Genomic DNA, 21415 nt, shown 5'->3' with positions numbered 1-21415 from the left:
AGAAGAGGGAGGAAGCTAGTTTCCTAATCTTCTCCAAAATTACATAGTGTAGTTTCTGCAGTGCTGGAGTAGCAATGACAGAGGCTCTATTCTCCATATCACAGGTCAGTGAAGCATGATTTTGAAGCTGTAGTTATAAAATTACTATATAGGTTTTCTTTTAGATTTTATATGGATATGGAGATGGATAACATTTTTTTTCGTGCCACTTTATGTGAATTTGAGCACGTCTTTTGATGATCATGATGAGCCATATTATGGACAATAAGCCATAATAAGCACAGAGTAAAGCACCTTTCTAGAGTGCATCCAGCAGTTGCCGTTCTTCAAGCTTTAGGTATGAACCATGGAAATGTGAAATATGTGATGTGAAAATTCTGCAGATTTCAACTAATTATATGGCAACTTTTATACATTAAAGTGAAGCTCAAAGTGCTCTTTGACGAGAACCTAAATGGTTAAAGCAGAAATTGTAATGGATAAAAGCATTAAAAAGGAGGTATTATAATAATTATCATGAATTAATAAAAAGAAATCCACATCTCAGATCTCACAGATGCAGACAGTTCAAGTTAATAATAAAAAAAAACCAAAATGAAATAATATACCATATCATGTTTATGGATGACTCTGTGTATCACAGCAGAACCCTGATCTGAGAGCAGATACCAATCCCACACTTAAACGTCACTGCACCTCAAACAGGAATGCCACTGTCAAGGAAATAACAGAATGGGCTCAGGAATACTTCCAGAAAGCATTGTCAGTGAACACAATCCACCGTGCCATCCGCCGTTGCCAGCTGAAACTCTACAGTGCAAAGGGGAAGACATTTCTAAGCAAGCTCCACAAGCTCAGACGTTTGCACTGGGCCAGAGGTCTTTTAAAATGGAGTGTGGCAAAACGGAAGACTGTTCTGTGGTCAGATGAGTCACGATTTGAAGTTCTTTATGGAACACTGGGACGCCATGTCATCCGGACCAGAGAGGACAAGGATAACCCAAGTTGTTATCAACGCTCCGTTCAGAAGCCTGCATCACTGATGGTATGGGGCTGCATGAGTGCTTGTGGCATGGGCAGGTTGCATGTCTGGAAAGGCACCATTAATGCAGAGAACTATGTTCAGGTTCTAGAACAACATATGCTCCCATCTAGACGTCGTCTCTTTCAGGGAAGACCCTGCATTTTCAACAAGATAATGCCAGACCACATTCTGCAGCAATCACAACATCATGGCTACGTAGGAGAAGGATCCGGGGACTGAAATGGCAGCCTGCAGTCCAGATCTTTCACCTATAGAGAACATTTGGCGCATCATAAAGAGAAAGGTGCGACAAAGAAGGCCCAAGACGATTGAACAGTTAGAACAGTTATGGTACATTTCATTTAGTTTTTTTATTATTAACTTGTTTAACTGTCTGCAGCTGTGAGATCTGAGATGTGGATTTCTTTTTACAAACCGGATTCCAAAAAAGTTGGGACACTAAACAAATTGTGAATAAAAACTGAATGCAATGATGTGGAGGTGCCAACATCTAATATTTTATTCAGAATAGAACACAAATCACAGATCAAAAGTTTAAACTGAGAGAATGTATCATTTTAAGGGAAAAAATATGTTGTTTCAAAATTTCATGGCGTCAACAAATCCCAAAAAAGTTGGGACAAGGCCATTTTTTACCACTGTGTGGCATCCCCCCTTCTTACAACACTCAGACGTCTGGGGACAGAGGAGACCAGTTTCTCAAGTTTAGAAAAACGAATGCTCTCCCATTCATGTCTAATACAGGCCTCTAACTGTTCAATCGTCTTGGGCCTTCTTTGTCGCACCTTTCTCTTTATGATGCGCCAAATGTTCTCTATAGGTGAAAGATCTGGACTGCAGGCTGCCATTTCAGTCCCCGGATCCTTCTCCTACGTAGCCATGATGTTGTGATTGCTGCAGAATGTGGTCTGGCATTATCTTGTTGAAAATGCAGGGTCTTCCCTGAAAGAGACGACGTCTAGATGGGAGCATATGTTGTTCTAGAACCTGAACATAGTTCTCTGCATTAATGGTGCCTTTCCAGACATGCAACCTGCCCATGCCACAAGCACTCATGCAACCCCATACCATCAGTGATGCAGGCTTCTGAACGGAGCGTTGATAACAACTTGGGTTATCCTTGTCCTCTCTGGTCCGGATGACATGGCGTCCCAGTGTTCCATAAAGAACTTCAAATCGTGACTCATCTGACCACAGAACAGTCTTCCGTTTTGCCACACTCCATTTTAAAAGACCTCTGGCCCAGTGCAAACGTCTGAGCTTGTGGAGCTTGCTTAGAAATGGCTTCCCCTTTGCACTGTAGAGTTTCAGCTGGCAACGGCGGATGGCACGGTGGATTGTGTTCACTGACAATGCTTTCTGGAAGTATTCCTGAGCCCATTCTGTTATTTCCTTGACAGTGGCATTCCTGTTTGAGGTGCAGTGACGTTTAAGGGCCCGGAGATCACGAGCATCCAGTAGAGTTTTACGGCCTTGACCCTTACGCACAGCAATTGTTCCAGATTCTCTGAATCTTTTGATGATGTTATGCACCGTTGATGATGATAACTTCAACTCTTTGCTGTTTTACGCTGGTTAACACCATTCTGGTATTGCTGCACTATCTTTCTGCACAACAGTGGTGGAATTGGCGATCCTCTTACCATCTTGGCTTCAGAGAGACACTGACACTCTGAGAAGTTCTTTTTATACCCAGTCATGTTGTCAATTGACCTAATTAGTGTTAATTGGTCTTCCAGCTGTTCGTTATATGCTCAGTTTCCTTTTTCCAGCCACTTATTGCTACTTGTCCCAACTTTTTTGGGATTTGTTGACACTGTGAAATTTTGAATGAACATATTTTTCCTTTAAAATGTTACATTTACTCAGATTAAACTTTTGATCTGTCATCTATCTTCTATTACGAATAAAATATTGATATTTGCCATCTCCACCTCATTGCATTCAGTTTTTATTCACAATTTGTTTAGTGTCCCAACTTTTTTGGAATCCGGTTTGTATTAATTCATAATAATTATTATAATACTTTCTCTTTAATGCTTTTATCCATTACAATTTCTGCTTTAACCATTTAGGTTCTCGTCAAACAGCACTTTGAGCTTCACTTCACATCTGCAGAATTTTCACATCACATATTTCACATTTCCATGGTTCATACCTAAAGCTTGAAGAACGGCAACTGCTGGATGCACTCTAGAAAGGTGCTTTACTCTGTGCTTATTATGGCTTATTGTCCATAATATGGCTCATCGTGATCATCAAAAGACGTGCTCAAATTCACATAAAGTGGCACGAAAAAAAATGTTATCCATCTCCATATCCATATAAAATCTAAAAGAAAACCTATATAGTAATTTTATAACTACAGCTTCAAAATCATGCTTCACTGACCTGTGATATGGAGAATAGAGCCTCTATCATTGCTACTCCAGGCCCAGCACTGCAGAAACTACACTATGTAATTTTGGAGAAGAGTAGGAAACTAGCCTCTTCCCTGTCCTCCAATATGTCAAAGTACTTTTGTCCACTGCCAGGTGTTGGCTGTATTTTGTACATAAATACATGATACTAAGATGACCAAATCTGAGATGGTGAAAAAGAGGACACGTCTCCGGGGGACGACGACTACTGACGGACGTGCAGACTGACCAATTAAATGTTTACAGAGAAGGTTATCGACCAATAACGGTAGCTCTACAGTCAGACCATCCAATCAGAAGATTTTAGGCTACTTCACCACGCCCCCTTCTCACTCAAGCGAACCAATCGGAGTAGGGGAGGGCGGGACTAGATTGTGAATGAAAAGCTTCTCTAAATTCTATGTGAGATCTAGAAATTCCGCCTGGACATTTTTTTAAGTCTAAAAAAGAGGACATGTCCGGGTAAAAGAGGACGTCTGGTCACCCTACATAATACAGACTGCAGAGAAGCTAAGAACACAGAAAAAATATCAGGATTTCTTTTTTGTGTGTGTGTGTGTGATGTATCAATTTAACAGTTTCAGTTGCTCTGGGCCGGATCAAAGTTTCGCTGCTGCTTCTAAGTTCTGTTACTCTTAAAGTGTTTTTCTTCCAAAACATATAGATGCTGTCAAATTTAGAAAACTTGTGTCTCCAAAAACAGTAAATTAACAGGAGAAGTAGTTACCTACTTATCTTTCAATGGGAGTCAATGTAAAAAGAGTGTTTCTATTGGTCCTTTCATCATGACATTTTCACACAGTGTGCTGCTGTGTTCAAATGATATAATAAACTAAAAATGAACAAAAATTGATATACATGATTTTTACCAAACAGCGATGACATTAAAGACAAATGTCAAGAATTTCCACAGCTCCACAACGCAACACTGGAGACCTACATCTCTCTCTAGCTGTTGGTTGATATTTGGCATGGGGATATAAGGGTCATGTGCAGCTGCTCATTTGCTTCCATTTAATTAGTCAGTACTATTTCTATGAAGACAACACAAGCTTTGCATACAACTGAGCATCAGTTCCCAGAGTGGGTGCATTTTAAAGTAAACTTAATTCACCAATATAAGAGGTGTCTAAAAATTAATGGACCTGTAGTTTAATGTAGGATAGTTACACATGAATATAAACCATTTTGGAATGAGATTTTTCATAGATGTACTTGTCATTTTACTGTCTGACTAAACACAGTCTTTAGCAAGACTGCCGGGGCAGCTGAGATTACACTTTGCCAATGCCAATGCCAGTCCAGCCATCAGTCATAACGCTAAATTAATTTCTTCTCTCAGCTTTTGCCCCATCCTTGTCGAGAACCTAAATGGTTAAAGCAGAAATTGTAATGGATAAAAGCATTAAAAAGGAGGTATTATAATAATTATTATGAATTAATAAAAAGAAATCCACATCTCAGATCTCACAGCTGCAGACAATTAAACAAGTTAATAATAAAAAACAAAATAAAATATACCATATCATATTTATGGATGACTCAGTGTATCACAGCAGAACCCTAATCTGAGAGCAGATACTGATCCCACACTTCCTTTAGAAATATCTGTTCTGTCATGTAAAAGTAGATATTTAATTTCTGTGTCTATTATTTGGAGGTGGTTAAGCACAAGTATGCCAACCCCTACTTTCTGGCACATCCTACAGCCCCTCCAGCCTTAACCCACTCACTTTTAGAAAAAAATGTCCAGTATTATGAATTAAATTCTGCAATGTTTGTTCTGACTTGTCTAGCATGATGAATATATTAATAGATGTGTAATCTTTGAGGTAAGACCATCTTAAGAAGGAGAGCAGATCATCTTTGTCAAAGGTACGAAGTGGGTAGATATTTGGACACTGAATGTCAGTATTAATAAGTTGTATTACTGCAGAAGCAAACCCCATTCAATTTCAAAATGGTATGACATCTCAAGGCAGTTCAGTTTTGGTCAAAATACTTTTGTCCACTGCCAGGTGTTGGCTGTATTTTGTACATAAATGCATAATACAGACTGCAGAGAAGCTTAGAACGCAGAAAAAATATTAGGATTTTTTGTGTGTGTGTGTGATGTATCAATTTAAAAGTTTCAGTTGCTCTGGGCCGGATCAAAGTTTCACTGCTTCTTCTAAGTTATGTTACTCTTAAAGTGTTTTTCTTCCAAAACATATAGATGCTGTCCAATTAATAAAACATGTATCTCCAAAAACAGTACAGAGAAGTAAAAAACCTTCTTATCTTTCAATGGAAGTCAATGTAAAAAGAGTGTTTCTATTGGTCCTTTCATCATGACATTTTCACACAGTGTGCTGCTGTGTTCAAATGATATAATAAACTAAAAATGAACAGCTGCTCATTTGCTTCCATTTTATTGGTCAGTACTATTTCTATGAAGACAACACAAGCTTTGCATACAACTGAGCATCAGTTCCCAGAGTGGGTGCATTTTAAAGTAAACTTAATTCACCAATATAAGGGGTGTCTACAAATTAATAAATAAATAAATTACCCACCAGAGGGCAGACCACCACTAGGGCATCTAGGGATTCTGAATGTAATCAGAGTGGCATTAGTTTTAATAAATAAGTGAGTGAACCAGCAAGAAGTCCTCCTCGCTATGTGTGTTGAGTAATAAGGTTTACTTAGTTACACTATAAGGGAGCAACATAACATAAATTGGTGACGAGGATGTTGGGAGGTTTACTTCATGGGATGAATACTTTGCATCGACTGGCTGTGAAAGTTAAGCCAGCTTTGTGCAAGTTTTGGACCGAAATGAACACCCGCTGGCTAGATAATGTGCTGATCAACTATGAGCCAACCATCAACGGAAAGAAAATGGAGATGTAATTGGACACAGGAGAGCCTTTGGCACCAGAAGGAGTCATTAAAGTGCAAGTGACATTGAACAAGCAACACGCTGTCTTGCCACTGTATGTGGTGAAGGCGGACGCCGAGATCAAGCGTCACACCATGTCTGACTCCACCCTGTCCCGTGTACCGCGGGTCACGCCATCTGCACTTCGCGAAAACGCAGTCACGCAATCTACACTAGGATTTCTTGTGCGCGTCTACATCACGGTTTACGGTAGAACGTGTGTGAGCGAGAGGGGGGACTGGCAGAAAAGCGCAGATATTGAAAATTGAAAATGGAAAATAAAACATAATTCAATACAGTTAATATTAAAAACAGGCCTGATTGGCTAAAAGAACGGTTTGCAACCCTTAAAAAGTCCATAAAGATCCATAAAATGGAGGAAATACAGTTTCACTGAAATAAAAAAATGTAAAAATCAAATTGTTACCAGATAATCTCACTGTTGTATTGAAAAACGTGTCCTCAGGCACACAGGGTATAATATTTATGTGTATTTACTGTAAGAAGAAGTAATAGGCTTGAAAAAACTCAGATATTAAATTCCATAAAATGGTTAAATCAAACTGTTACCAGACCACTCCATTGCATTCTTGAAGAGCATGTTCTTAGGTACTCAGGGTATAATTTTATACATTTTTACTGTAGGAATTTGAAGTAATATTATTTGATGATGTTTAATTTACATAAATGGACAATTTTGAGTCCTATTAAAGGGTTAAATCAAACTGTTACCAAACCACTCCACAGCAGCCTTGAAGAACATGTTCTAGAGTACCCAGAGAATAATTGTCGTACATTTTTACTGTAGGAATTTGGAGTAATATTATTTCAAATCTCATAAAAATTATGTTGAATTTACATATGTGGCCAATTTTGAGTGCTATTAAAGGGTTGAATCAAACTGTTACCAGACCATTCCACTGCAGCCTTAAGGAACATGTTCTAGAGTACCCAGATTATACTTTTCATACATTTTTACTGTAAGAATGTGGAGTAATAGCATTACAAACTTCATAAGATTAACAACACAATTCCACAAATTGCAGAATGCTGAAGGCCATAAAATGGTTAAATCAAACTGTTACTAGACCACTCCACTGCAGCCTTGAAGTGCATGTTCTAGAGTACCCAAGGTACAATTGTCATAGATTTTTACTGTAGGAATTTGGAGTAATAGCATTGCAAAATTCACTAAAGTATTATGTTTAATTTGCACATATTGCAAAATTGATAAAAATTGATTGCAAAAGTGCTAATAATGGGTTAAATCAAAATGTTTCCAGATAATTTACCAGAAACTGTCCACTGCAGTCTTGAAGTACATATTTTCAGTTTCCCTGGGCATAATTCTCATAACTTTTTACTCTAGGAATTTGGAGGAATAGTATGGTAATATCCAAAAAAAATTATAATTTAATTTTATGAATCTCGTAATGTTTAAGACCATAAAAAGTTTACAGTACTAGGTACTAATTACCAGGGATATGTACTGCATTTACGAAGAACATGGTCTCAGGTAAAAAGTATATGTTTTTTTCTTTGTGTGTTCGGAATATTAATATTTCAAATTTCCCTAAAAATTATGGTTAAAAACAATTGCAGTGTTACCAGGGAGCCAAGTGCAGTCTTTAAAACCTTTTTTCTTAGGTACAATGTGCATAAGATTTCATTATTGTTTAGTTTTGGTATTGTGGTTAAAAGCAGTTAATGATTATCGTCTGCTAGTAATTCATATTTCCTGAAAATGACAGTTTTTAAAGTTTGAAAGTTATTGTCTTATTGTTTTCAAGATTACAGACATGATGTCTAGCATCTTTTGAATTTAACATTTTTAAACATTTTTAAAATTCTATTATAACTGTCATTTTATTAATACATTATTATACAGTATCTTATTTTAACATAAGTGACAACGGCCCTCAGTTCTCGGTTCAAGTCAGACCCATCAGAAACTGCAGTCAGTCTTCCTGTGAGTTGTCCGATGTCACTTCCTCAGACAACCACACCTGGTACCACACCTGACCCAAATACACCTCAACAGAAGGAGGATACTGATACACTTCCACACACACCACATGCACCATCAAAAACAGAAATGACACACACAGAACATTCAGAGACAACAAAGACTGTACGACGATATCCGGTGAGGATCACACGTACGCCAGTACGTTACAGGAATTAGTGAACTTAGAAAAAAATAGAGTTGAAGAATGTTTAAGAATGTTTGTTTTTGTAGAATGTTGTTAAATGGTTCTGAGTTTTGAAACTTTGACGTGATTATAAGTCATGACATAACTCTCCTATTTTCTGGTAATGTCATTGAGAAGTAAAAAAAAATGAAGATAATCTCATGTAGTTTAAAAAGGGGATATAATGTCTTAAGTTTGTTTCCTAAGAATGTTTTGTTATTGACAACAAATCTTATTGGGGATGAGATATGTGATGTATGAACCTAGAGATGTCCTATTTACACTTACCCACCAGAGGGCAGACCGCCACTAGGGCATCTAGGGATTCTGAATGTAACCAGAGTGGCAGTAGTTTTAATAAATAAGTGAGTGAACCAGCAAGAAGTTGTCCTCCCCGCTCTGTGTGTCGAGTAATAAGGTTTTCTTAGTCACACTATAAGGGAGCAACATAACAATAACGCTAAACTTATTTCTTCTCTCACCTTTTTCCCCATCCTCTTTTATTTATTGTGTAAATTCTCTCTCTCTCTCTCTCTCTCTCTCTCTCTCTCTCTCTCTCTCTCTCCCCAATGAGATTTTACTGACCAAACCTCAACATAATTTTTATTTTTATTTTACCACTATGATACTTCAACCACAAACGCACAGGAGCAGAAGACCAGAGCAAGTGATGTCCCTATTTCGTCAGCTGGTACGTCACATGGGTCTGACTGAAGTAACGTGATAGAGGATGATGTCTTACAGCAAAGTGATTTTTTAACACCCGTTTTATGGACAGCAACGCCCTCATTCGCGGGGAATGGTTTATTGTACGTCATCTATTGGATTAAGATTGGCTAGAATCCCGGTCAATTCGCGGGAGTCTTGAACTATTATCCAATCGTAGCGTGGGAGGGCGGGGCTTGTATGAAAACGGGTGTGTAGAAACAATAACAGCGGCACAGAAGTGGTGGTGCAGTAAAGCTGAGGTTAGAAAGAGCACGCTGCTCTTTCATGATGTTTTCTTGAATTAGGGCGGGAGAACCATCAACTGTCATACAGCTCGCGGTGGGTTTCAAGACTATTTTCAAGTGTCGTCTGGTAATGTATTAGGAGCATTTTCACTACAACGTAGAGCAGTTAACGTTAATCAAAAAATAAGTGTATAACATGATTTGTATTTGTATACAGTTATGAGACAGCACAGTAAAATACAGATTAAATGATGTCGAATGACCGCGACTGTGATGCTGGAACTAAACGGTTATCTGGTGCGTTATCTGGTGCTACTTAAAAGGCCCATACATTACATTTTCCATAGTTTATTTTTAGGAAATGTGTGAGGCTTTTTTATTTATATACCCCCCCCCCCACACACACACACACAACAATATTAAGTTAACATAATAATTTTATGCTATATTAAGAGTATAAATATATGCAATTTACATTTTTTGAAGTAACCGCTTTGTTTTGTGACCAATCAAAAATTCAAAACACTTCTTATAGCCTCAGTGTGAATGGGCGGGGCTAAACGGCTGTAGGCGGGAAATATAGAAATGAAGTAGTGGAGGACTACCGACATGCAGACTGACCAATTAAATGTTTACAGAGAAGGTCATCGACCAATAACGGTAGCTCTGCAGTCAGACCGTCCAATCAGAAGATTTTAGGCTACTTTACCACGCCCCCTTCTTACTCGAGCGAACCAATCGGAGTAGGGAAGGGCGGGCCTAGTTTGTGAACGAAACGCTTCTAGAAATAGAAGTGAGCTCTAGAAAAACAAAATCCCGGACGTTTGTGAATTTCCGCCCAGACATTTTTTTAAGTCTAAAAATGAGGACATGTCCGGGTAAAAGAGGACGTCTGGTCACCCTATTTTACAGGACGACCACTGCTTTGTGTATAACTCTCAGCACTACAGTTTTCCTGTAATAGTCCCATGCCACTATAGCTACAAAATTACAGTTTGCAAGCTGCAGTAGAATAATAGGTAATACGTTCGCTTATAAACATCACTGTCCTGCCCTCACAAATGGTGTTATTACCATAAAACCTAACTAGAAATGACTACTCAGATATTACATTTTAATTATGAAGTTATAAAGAACAGATTTAAGTGTCTTAAATTTATAATTTTATAATTTATAATTATAATTATACTTTATAATTATTGTTCCTATAATATATATATATATATATATATATATTCAAAAGGGTGGTTTTTTTTTTACTGTGACTGTGAGTCTAATGCAGCTGAAAGACAAGCTGTACAAATCTCATATGATTCTCATTTAGGTTCTGTCCCTCTTACATAGCTCCCTTTGTCCAAGGGGACCGGGTGTTCCCCTTTTCTTTCAGAAACTCTCAAATTAAATTAAGTGCTAAATACAGTCACATGAAAAATTATCCTTTTTTTAAAAAAAATAATTCCTCATTCTGTTTACATTCAAAAGATACATGTGCAAATCTACAGATCTCCCTGTAAGCTAAAAGTGCTTTATTTACGGGTGATGTCTGGCTTCACTTATTTTTGGTTCATACATGATGTTTTTCATTTTTGAATATACAAAGTGCACTGCGCCATTTTCTCTATATCCAAAATTTGCAACAGACAAATCAATAAAATGTTGGCAACAATTTTAAATTGTGTGACTTTAAGTTCCATTAATGTCACAAAGTTGCTTTTACTATGATAAGAATATTAAATATATACATAAAATTATGTCATATTATTTTGTTTATTACATTAACATGCATCCAGATCTCAGAACTCTTTGGTCATTTGTAATTCTATTAATTTGAATTCACGTTTCCAGATCGCCATGGGGTCATTATTCCGCAGTGAGGAGGTGTGTCTGGTACAAATCTTTCTACAATCGGGATCTGCCTACAACTGTGTCAGTGAGCTGGGAGAGCTGGGATTGGTCGAATTCAGAGATGTGAGTTAAATCAGCTAACCTTAATGGCAAGAAGAAACACAAGCAGGTTTTATTTATTTTACCTGCACTCTGCCTTCAGTACTGCTATGTATTTTTGTATTATGTCTTTGTCACACGTCTGCAGTTGAACAGCAGCGTAAACGCCTTCCAGAGAAAGTTTGTCTCAGAGGTGAGAAGATGTGAAGAGATGGAGAAAACCTTCAGTAAGATTTCTTTTTTCGACACTTGTAACTCTGATCACGAGAGTAACAGCAGTTTCATTAATAGCACTGAGAATCTGCTGTAAATAATCAATGCTTTCTCTCTCTCTCTCTCTCTCTCTCTCTCTCTCTCTCTCTCTCTCTCTCATGCTCCATCCAGCATTTCTAGAGCAGGAGATCATTCGGTCCCTCTGTCCTCCTCTGAGGGGTCCTCTACCCCTCTCCAGCCCACTGCCTTCAGCACCTCAACCAAGAGAGCTACTCGCAATTGAGGAAGAGAGTGAGAGACTGGCCAAAGAACTAAAAGAGGTGTGAAAGAGAAATAGAGGCAGAAGGCAGAATAATAATAAAATGTAGTTAAAACAGCAGGAAATTGAATTAAAAAAAAAAAATATATATATATATATATATATATATATATATATATATATATATATATTTTTTTTAATCTGCCATAAATAGTTTAGACTAAATGACTCAAAATGTTTGGTTGAGCCTTAGGTGTCCAGGAACAGGGACAGCCTCAGGAACCAGCTGACCCAGCTTAGCCAGTATAAAGGAGTACTTGTCCAGGCCCATCTGTTCACAGCCACACAGGTGAGCTCTACATTTGACAAAGTGTCTTTATCTGAATTTATAGGAAGGGTTTAACAAAAACTATCAATTCATTAATCAGTCAATCAATCAGATTTTATTTATAAAGCACTGTTTCATGACAGAAATTCATCACAAATCAGTTTTACCGAGATCCAGGCCAAAGCCTCCTATGTGCAAGCCAAATGGTGACAGTGACAAGGAAGAAACCATGAAATATAAACATATACATACTTTGCCCCTTACCTTAAATGGTGATTGGCCAAGACATATTTCGTGCCCAAAGTTTGTATCTGTAGTTTTGTGTTGGGGCTAAATATATAATGTCTGCTTAGTGCCACAACAATGTTCCTTACTTCAAAGATGTCTTAATGATGGACAACATTTAGAGATGGTTTCCCCCCCACACAGGACATAAACCTAGTCCTGGACTACACAGCATTTTGGTTTGTGGTTTTGTATTCAAAGGAGAATATTGTCCAGGACTAAGCTTAATCCCTGTCTAGGATAACTGCCCATGGTATAGAAGAAAAATCTTATAAATGTGAATTTCTAGCTGTTTTTTTATTATATATTTATACACTTTACTAGTTATGTTTCATGTTATAATTTTTTATTAAGGGACCACTCCTCAATCTGGAGACTACGGCTTTGTTGGATAACAGACAAGACATAAGACTAAGGTGAGAAAAAGCATAAAGGTGTATTTGCTACTGTAAATACAGCAGGTCAATCTGGAGGTGAGGAGTTAGTGTGTTCTCCCAGTGTCCGCGTGGGTTTCCTCCACGTGCTCCGGTTTCCTCCCGCGGTCCAAAAACACATGTTGGTAGGTGGATTGGTGACTCAAAAGTGTGTGTGTTGCACTGTGAAGGACTGGCGCCCCCTCCAGGGTGTGTTCCTGCCTTGCGCCCAGTGATTCCTAGTAGGCTCTGGACCCACCACGACCCTGAACTGGATAAGGGTTACAGATAATGAATGAATCTGAAGGTGGTCATAGGACTTTAACAAAGAATCCAGAATTTATATGAACAGCGTTTTGGGAAATGCTTTCTTTCAGTTTTGTTGCTGGTGTAGTCCATCCATGGAAAGTTGCAGCCTTCGAGCGTCTGCTCTGGAGAGCCTGTCGTGGTTACATCATTGTGGATTTCTGGGAGATGGAGGAGAAGCTGGAGGTGGCAGAAACTGTAAGACTGAAAGAATCAGCATAAATAGCTTCATACCCTAATAATGACATATCAGTCATAGAATCTCGTTTTGCAAACAGGGGGAGATGGTGCAGTGGACAGTATTTCTCATATCCTTTTGGGGAGAGCAGATTGGCCAGAAAGTAAAGAAGATCTGTGACTGGTAATATGATATTCCTCTTTGTTTAGAAGATCACACATCATTTAAAAAATGCCAAAAACTGTTAAATCACCCTCTGTTGCAAAATTACTACATTTAAAAGTATGTCAAGCCTAATGTGACTATAATAAAATATTAACACATTCCAAATTCTCGATTATGTCATGAAAACTCGATGTGATAATTTTCCTGTAATTTCTGACATGTTTATTGGTTGAAAACCATTTGAGGCGATGTTTGGGAATGTTGCAGAAATTCACTTTTTAGCCTTATTCACTCAATGACACTGTTTACTCCATTACAGATCATGGGTTGCTGTTTTTACCAAAACTGCAGGCCGCTTGTTCTGCACAGTTTAGACTATTTTCTGCCTCAGCAGACTTCATTTAACCCATCAGTTAATTTTCAAGGCCTGTATTAAAATGCTATCAGTGTATTTTATGGATATCATGTAGTAAATCTCAATATATATTAAAACCAAGAGTTCAGTCTAGAGTACAGAAATAATGTGTGTGTGTAATTATAATAAAATTTAGATTTAAAACTACAAAGTGCAAATGATTTCTTGTATCTTCCCAATTCTAAAGTGTTTTAACTGCTTCTCTGTCTTCACATAATACAGTTTCCGCACACACACCTTTGCGTACCCGGAGAGCACAGAGGAGAGAGACGAGACACTGCAGGGGCTGCAGAGGAGAATCTTTGACATTACAACAGTAAGAGAGCAGCCTGAGGAAGAGAAAGTGATTTGATTGTTCTAATGAGTTCACTTTGAGTTTTGAAGTGTAACTATTGTTTTGTAAAGAAAACATACGCATAAGAGAATCTAAAGTATCTTGTAGCACAACACACTTTTGGTGCTTTCTTGTTTAATCTTGAATGGTATCTATCTACCTCTCTCTCTACCACTTTCCAGGTACTTTCTCAAACAGAGTGTTACATGCAGCAGCTGCTGAGCCGCTGTGTGTGTGCCCTGCCTCAGTGGAAGGTACGAGTGCAGAAGTGTAAAGCTGTTCAGATGGTGCTGAATCTCTGCAGTCTTTCAGTCACTGACAAGTGTCTGATCGCAGAGGCCTGGTGTCCTGTCAGCAAACTGCTACTGCTGCAAAGCGCTCTAATAGAGGGCACGGTGAGGACGCGCTACTCCTTGATCCCTTGTTTCCAGGAGACAAAAGAAATGCAGCTTTTATCCATTCTAACGAACCTTATTCAGCTCATCAGTTACAAGCGGATTAATACTATTTGGAATATGCACATAAATGTTTTTGCATGTGTCTACATTTATTAGTAGCCACAAATGTAATAAAGGAATAATTCTAGTGATATACCTGATATAGTGACATTTATGTCAATAACATACTAATTATTACTTTAATGTGATTCTTCCTGTACCTGGTGACTGCCAGAGGAAGAGTGGGAGCAGTGTCGACTCCTTCTATAACCACTTGCCTTCACCCACCTCTCCCCCGACTCTTTTCAACACCAATGCCTTCACTGCTGGCTTCCAGAGCATCGTAGATGCTTACGGCATGGCAAGCTACAGAGAAGTCAACCCAGGTAACATGGACATAAGAAAACAGAGGTATTCCTTCAGACCTGCAAATAGATTCTAAACCACACGATTTTCTGATGACAGTGGGAGTGTTAGTTTAAACACAGGCCCTCAGTTAAAGCTGGATATGTTCAAATCTGATTGTACAATTATCACTTTATATATATATATATGAGAGACAGAGACAGGGAGGGAGAGAGAAAGAGAGAGATGTCTGTTAAATCAATAATGAGATAACTTTGTTAAAGTGTTTAATCCTAGTGTGGTGTGCATTTTAAACGCTTCAAATTGTTTTGCGTTTTTTTGTTATATAATTTGAGTTGCACACGATAAATTTCAAATAAAGTAAGTTTTCCACCAAAGAACCTTCAACGTGCAAATTTAAGGATTTGAATGTCAAAGTCCTAATGTTTAAAATTTGTTTAAATAAGAGCCAAATGGTAATAATCTAAATGAATAACTAGAGACAAATAGAAAATAATAGTAGAAAAATAAACAATAATAATTTATGCACAAGGGTGGCACGGTGGCGCAGCAGGTAGTGTCGCAGTCACACAGCTCCAGGGACCTGGAGGTTGTGGGTTCGATTCCAGCTCCGGGTGACTGTCTGTGAGGAGTTGGTGTGTTCTCCCTGTGTCTGCGTGGGTTTCCTCCGGGTGCTCCGGTTTCCTCCCACAGTCCAAAAACACATTTGGATTGGCGACTCAAAAGTGTTCGTAGGTGTGTGTGTGTGTCTGTGTTGCCCTGTGAAGGACTGGCGCCCCCTCCAGGGTGTAATCCCGCCTTGCGCCCAATGATTCCCCGACCCTGAACTGAATAAGCTCTTACAGATAATGAATGAATTTATTCACATGGGCATCTAATACAGAAGCGTATATATTTTTAGAGCTACGCTGATGTAAACACATGCTGCACCTATTCCTACTGTTACAGTAAAAGACATGCTACTTTGTGCTTTCAATTTATATGACTGATACCACCCATAAACTCGTGTAAATGCGTCTAATACACTGCAATAAAAATGTAGAAATATCTAATTTTACTCTTAAATCTAACAAGCATTGTTTATTGCACATCTAAAAGTCATTGTAATTTTAACACTATAAAACTTGGGCAGCAGGGGGAGCCTTGTACTCACATATTGGCCTCACACTCTCCTTATAATCACCGCTATTGGTTCACAAGCCTTTGCATTTCATCTTTTCATTGGCTGAAATATCTGCACGAAATAGGGCAGTGGTTGTCAATCCTGGTCCTGGTGGGGCACTGCCCTGCACATTTAAGACATTCATCTGCTCCCAACTAATCTGCTCCAAATAATGAGCTAATTAACAACCCCTTCTGAAGTTGAAGTGGGTGTGATGGAGCGAGGAGAAAACTAATAAACGCAGGGCACTGGCCCCCCACGACCAGGATTGAGAATCACTGAATTAGGGCATGCTTCATGTAAATGATTTGGAAATTAAGCACCGGCAGGCTTTGATTTGATCTAGTTGTCTGTCTTATCAGTCATATTGTATGAATCATAAAAATGTATTATTCCCTTCAGTTCCCTTCAAATCTGCACTTGCTTTTTTTGCAACTCTGGGCCAGTGTAACATAGTCATATGCCAATATGGTATGAAACCTCCTTTTTAAAGCCTGTCCCCATTAAAAGATGCAGTTCTGTAGGCATAACATGCCTGTTCAGTGGCTATGATGTCTTTGCATCAAGTTTATTTTAAATTAATTAAACTAGTAGTTGCGTATACAGTTTAAAATGCACAAACTAGAGTCCACATGTCATGTGAAGAACTTGTAATGTGAGATGTACTCATGTGTACCCCTCAGCTGTATATACCATCGTCACGTTTCCCTTCCTGTTTGCGGTGATGTTCGGAGATGTTGGTCACGGTGTTCTCATGACACTGGCAGCTCTGTGGATGCTGCTGAAGGAGAGAGACTCGAAAATGAAGAACAGCAGCAATGAGGTACGGTAGCCTAAGAGAAAGCAAATCAGAAAAGATCCCTACAACTTTGGCGTTATTTTTGTTAGATTACATTGGTCAATACACAAGCTTGCAGCATTCAGCCATTTTATCTCGATATATTCCCAGCTTCTTTCTACCCTTTTGCAAAGAAAGGCATCTGAATGCAACTCTATTCCGTTTCTCCATGCCCTTGTTTCAGATGTGGCAGATGATCTTTGGAGGCCGCTACCTGATACTGCTGATGGGGCTGTTTTCCATCTACACTGGCGCTGTGTACAATGAGTGCTTCAGCAAAGGCCTCAGCCCATTCCCCTCTGGCTGGCATCTCAAACCTATGATACAGTATTATAACTGGAGGTAGACGTAAAATAACCATGTGTGAAATGTATCCTGTCAAATGTAACATTCTTTATCAGGCCTTTTGAGTGTTATTGAGTTTGCTGCATCCAGGAATACAGTAAAAGCTGGTTCCAGTCAGTAATACACAAGTTCAGTTCTTTACAATATGTTGGGACTCCCCTGATCAAAAGTGTTTATTTCACTGTGTTCATATATATTGGTTCAAACGTGAATAGATCATGATTTAGTGAATAGTTCCTTTGCTGATACAGGCAAAAAATTGTCAAAATATATGTCATTTTGATCAGGGGTGACCAAACCACTATATAAACCATTGAGTCTTAAACTGCAGACTTTAAAAAATATAGACTCTTAGTTCTTAGCATTGTCTTCTCGTTTTCTCTCTTTCTCTTAGTGATGACACCCTTAAGGAAAATCAGTATCTTGCTTTGGATCCGAATGTCACTGGAGTGTTCCAGGGTCCTTACCCTTTTGGCATTGACCCAGTATACAGAATTATACTTTATGTTGAATCCTTAGAAATTAAAATAAATATAATATAAAATAAATAATCTAAAATAAATGTTAAAATTATGTGAATAGTCAATGTCTGTTGTTAACCTCTCTCCTGAAGATATGGAGGCTGGCCAATAACCACCTTGCCTTCCTCAATTCATACAAAATGAAGATGTCTGTCATCATCGGGGTCATTCACATGACTTTTGGCATCTGTCTGTCATTTTTCAATTATATGTGAGTCGTTTTTGTTGTTAACACTGGTATATTTTTTTGTATTACAACCGTATTTTGTTCATTATGCACTTTATTCTTCTCTTTGACTTCTGCAGGCACTTTGGTAACATGAGCAGCGTGTTCCTGGTGTTGATTCCTGAGCTTGTGTTCATGCTATCTCTCTTTGGTTACCTGGTGTTCATGGTGGTTTTTAAGTGGATTGCTTTTGGGCCGCAAGATTCCAGTCATGCTCCTAGTCTCCTCATTCACTTCATAGATATGTTCCTGTTCAGCCAGAACCCAGACAACCCACCTCTCTACCCAGGGCAGGTAAAGGCTGTATGTGCCTTTGCACAGGAAACAAATGAAATGAAAAATGCTCTGTACTGGCCAATAAATTTTTACATTATAATATTACGAAAAGGGCGGCACGGTGGTGCAGCAGGTAGTGTCGCAGTCACACAACACCAGGGGCCTGGAGGTTGTGGGTTCGATTCCTGCTCCGGGTGAATGTCTGTGAGGAGTGGGTGTGTTCTCCCTGTGTCCGCGTGGGTTTCCTCCGGGTGCCCCGGTTTCCTTCCACGGTCTAAAAACACACGTTGGTAGGTGGATTGGCAACTCAAAAGTGTCCGTAGGTGTTAGTGTGAGAGTTGCCCTGTGAAGGACTGGCGCCCCCTCCAGGGTGTATTCCCGCCTTGCGCCCAATGATTCCAGGTAGGCTCTGGACCCACCGCGACCCTGAACTGGATAAGGGTTACAGATAATGAATGAATGAATATTACGAAAATTACAGTGTTACCAGTCTGCAACTTATGTATTCGACACATCAGGTCTATTTTGAATGACTTGTATTGGGACACCTTTAGATAAAAACCCTCCAAAATTCTTTATATTCTTCATCTTCAAATGAGATATCTGACCACTGAATTATTATTTTTTTTAATTAACTCACACATTCTCTTTCCTGGTACAGATGATAGTGCAGAGGGTTCTCGTGGTTTTAGCCATGTCTTCTGTTCCTGTCCTGTTACTGGGGAAACCAGTTTACCTTTATCTCAAACACAGAAGGACAAGGCCCACGGTAAGTGTGTATGACTACTGAATTAGGATTTGTACAGGAATGGACAGTACACAGTAATTGGAGTTTACAAGAGTAAAAGTCCTCTGTAAAGCAATTCTGCCAGCTAAAGTGCTGTTTCATTTTGACAGGAAGAACAGCAACCCCTTGTGACTGACCCAAATTCAATCAATACCCAGCAAGGGGATCTAGAGAGAGGAACTAGCGTAAACAAGGTAAAAGCATGAAGCACTAATTTGAAAAGGAAAGCTGTAGCCGTCTTCTGTTTGTTTATACCTGTTTTTGCCCCATGTCCTAGGAGTTTGAAATCACTGAGGTCTTTATGCATCAGGCCATTCACACCATAGAATATTGCCTGGGCTGCATCTCTAACACTGCATCTTACCTTCGACTTTGGGCTCTCAGTCTTGCACATGCACGTGAGTGCACGCACATTGTATCACTAACTTGTACACTGCAGTGCTGAGTATGATCCACTACCTAAAGCAAACCTGCCCTGTGGAGGTCTGTAATTGTAGAACTACATAGTGCTCATGTCTGGTGGAGCTGAAAGAATGGGCAGTGAGTGTTGGTCATAATGTTATGGCTTATAAAATTACAGTGAGTCAAAAGTCGACTCTTATCTGAATACCCCAACAAATAATGAGTGAAGGGCCTAGCTTTTAGGCTATGTCCGGAACATGGCCGCTTGGATCTTGGATCAAGAGCAAGTTTGTCCCGATGGGAAGGGGGTCATGTAGTGTATCCAAGAAATAAAAAGGGTATCCTGTGACTTTTGACTCACCATGTGTAATCACCTGTTGAAGTTAGTAACTACTTACACTTACACAAACAGTTGTACCCAAAATATTGGACTGGGCTTTTTTCTCTCAAATTTAACAGTAAATATTTAACAAAAGCAAGATAATTACTTGAAGGGGGGAGGGGGGGTGTTATGGAATATTGCTAAATGTGCAAATGCAACATTAACGTGATCATGAATTCACCCCTAACGCTGCAAATAAGCTCACATTCGTTCTGTATATTATTTTTGAAGGTGTAACTAGATATCAGAGTTTTGTTGGTTCAATTCCACAGCAGTCTGTATGGTCAAACCCTGTGCATTACCTTTTAGAGCTATCCGAGGTGCTGTGGGTAATGGTGATACGGATCTCTCTCTCATGGCAAGGTTATGAGGGATCTGTCATCCTGGCAGTTATATTCTCCTTCTTCGCTATGCTTACAGTCTCCATACTCCTCATCATGGAAGGTCTGTCTGCGTTCCTGCACGCCCTGCGTCTGCACTGGTGAGAAACTCAAACCCACTCATTTTCACCAATCTAAGTGCTGATTAATATAGAATGAGACAGGGCTGGAAAAATAAACAAACAAAAATGTTGTAACCATCATTCTGGGTGACATCAATATAAACACTGAATGTTCCCTACACAGCTATATGGTTTTGGATGCAGTCACATGACAGTTTGTGAATGTGTGCGAGACCCCTCATTTACAGATTGAGAGTTTGAGTTCATAGAGACCTCTAGAAATTCTTGGTTTTTGCTTCCAAAAAGGTGCGTTTCAAACTTAACAATTCAAATGCTTTAGTTATCTGTCCCGTTCCGCACAATCCATTCTGACCCCATTTCATTCTGCTCTATGGCTTGTCTGGGCTCTTGTTTGTTGTAGTGCCTGATTTTTGCCATTCCTTCTCTTTCCAGGGTGGAATTCCAGAACAAGTTTTACAGTGGAACAGGATACAAATTAAATCCTTTTTCATTTTCATCAAACATGCATCTTCTTTAAACTGAAAAATTAACACAAAGAACTTTATAAAAGTTTGTTGTAGTGCAACACTAACACTGTTTTAAAAAGAGCTGACATTTTTCTTAGAGTTAGCTGTATGTTTACATGTATCCCCATGTATTTGGCTTTCAAGAATTTTCTCAGGAAATTATTTTAAAGAGTGCAGCGGCCTTGTTGCTGAGCAGACTTCATTAACCATGTGACAAAAGTGAGTGCCATGTTCCCTAGCCTTTGTGCCAGTTCAGTGACACTTGTGATCACATGCAAAATTTCCAAGCAACAAAAATAATCCTTCTTAATACATTGTGAAACACTACATGCAA

General features: G+C 38.9%; 1 protein-coding gene across 6 annotated transcripts; it reads left to right on the top strand.

The window, feature by feature from the left end:
- The first annotated feature begins 9492 nt into the window (after positions 1-9492).
- On the top strand, positions 9493-21408 carry tcirg1a (T cell immune regulator 1, ATPase H+ transporting V0 subunit a3a). 6 transcript variants are annotated; one of them, XR_010804048.1, is made up of 22 exons: positions 9493-9624; positions 11376-11498; positions 11623-11701; positions 11859-12007; positions 12200-12295; positions 12914-12975; positions 13350-13476; positions 13557-13639; positions 14259-14352; positions 14553-14765; positions 15043-15193; positions 17019-17158; positions 17358-17515; positions 17913-18003; positions 18132-18250; positions 18346-18559; positions 19203-19310; positions 19439-19522; positions 19606-19726; positions 20422-20593; positions 20739-20860; positions 21008-21408. XR_010804048.1 is itself a non-coding variant. In XM_066678742.1 (21 exons), exons 2-21 carry the CDS (start codon positions 11382-11384, stop codon positions 21090-21092), a joined length of 2352 nt encoding a protein of 783 aa, XP_066534839.1. In that variant the 5' UTR covers positions 9493-9624; positions 11376-11381; the 3' UTR covers positions 21093-21408. The 6 variants fall into 6 exon arrangements, 5 of the variants coding, with proteins under 5 accessions (XP_066534839.1, XP_066534836.1, XP_066534838.1 ...); XM_066678742.1 differs by lacking the exon at positions 20739-20860 and having other exon boundaries at positions 20533-20593; XM_066678739.1 differs by lacking the exon at positions 20739-20860.
- Positions 21409-21415: the final 7 nt, after the last annotated feature.

This window comes from Hoplias malabaricus, chromosome 8, assembly GCF_029633855.1.
Source record: "Hoplias malabaricus isolate fHopMal1 chromosome 8, fHopMal1.hap1, whole genome shotgun sequence".
Classification (NCBI taxonomy): domain Eukaryota; kingdom Metazoa; phylum Chordata; class Actinopteri; order Characiformes; family Erythrinidae; genus Hoplias; species Hoplias malabaricus.
The sequence above is the reverse complement of the archived record's forward strand: the minus strand, read 5'-3'. Positions and strand labels throughout refer to the sequence as shown.

Bases quoted from the DNA above. Each gene is read 5' to 3' on its own strand.
- tcirg1a (XM_066678739.1), top strand. From the start codon at position 11,382: ATGGGGTCATTATTCCGCAGTGAGGAGGTGTGTCTGGTACAAATCTTT. The intron at 12,008-12,199 runs GTGTGAAAGAGA...GTTGAGCCTTAG, and splicing joins TGGCCAAAGAACTAAAAGAG to GTGTCCAGGAACAGGGACAG. The intron at 17,159-17,357 runs GTACGGTAGCCT...CCCTTGTTTCAG, and splicing joins TGAAGAACAGCAGCAATGAG to ATGTGGCAGATGATCTTTGG.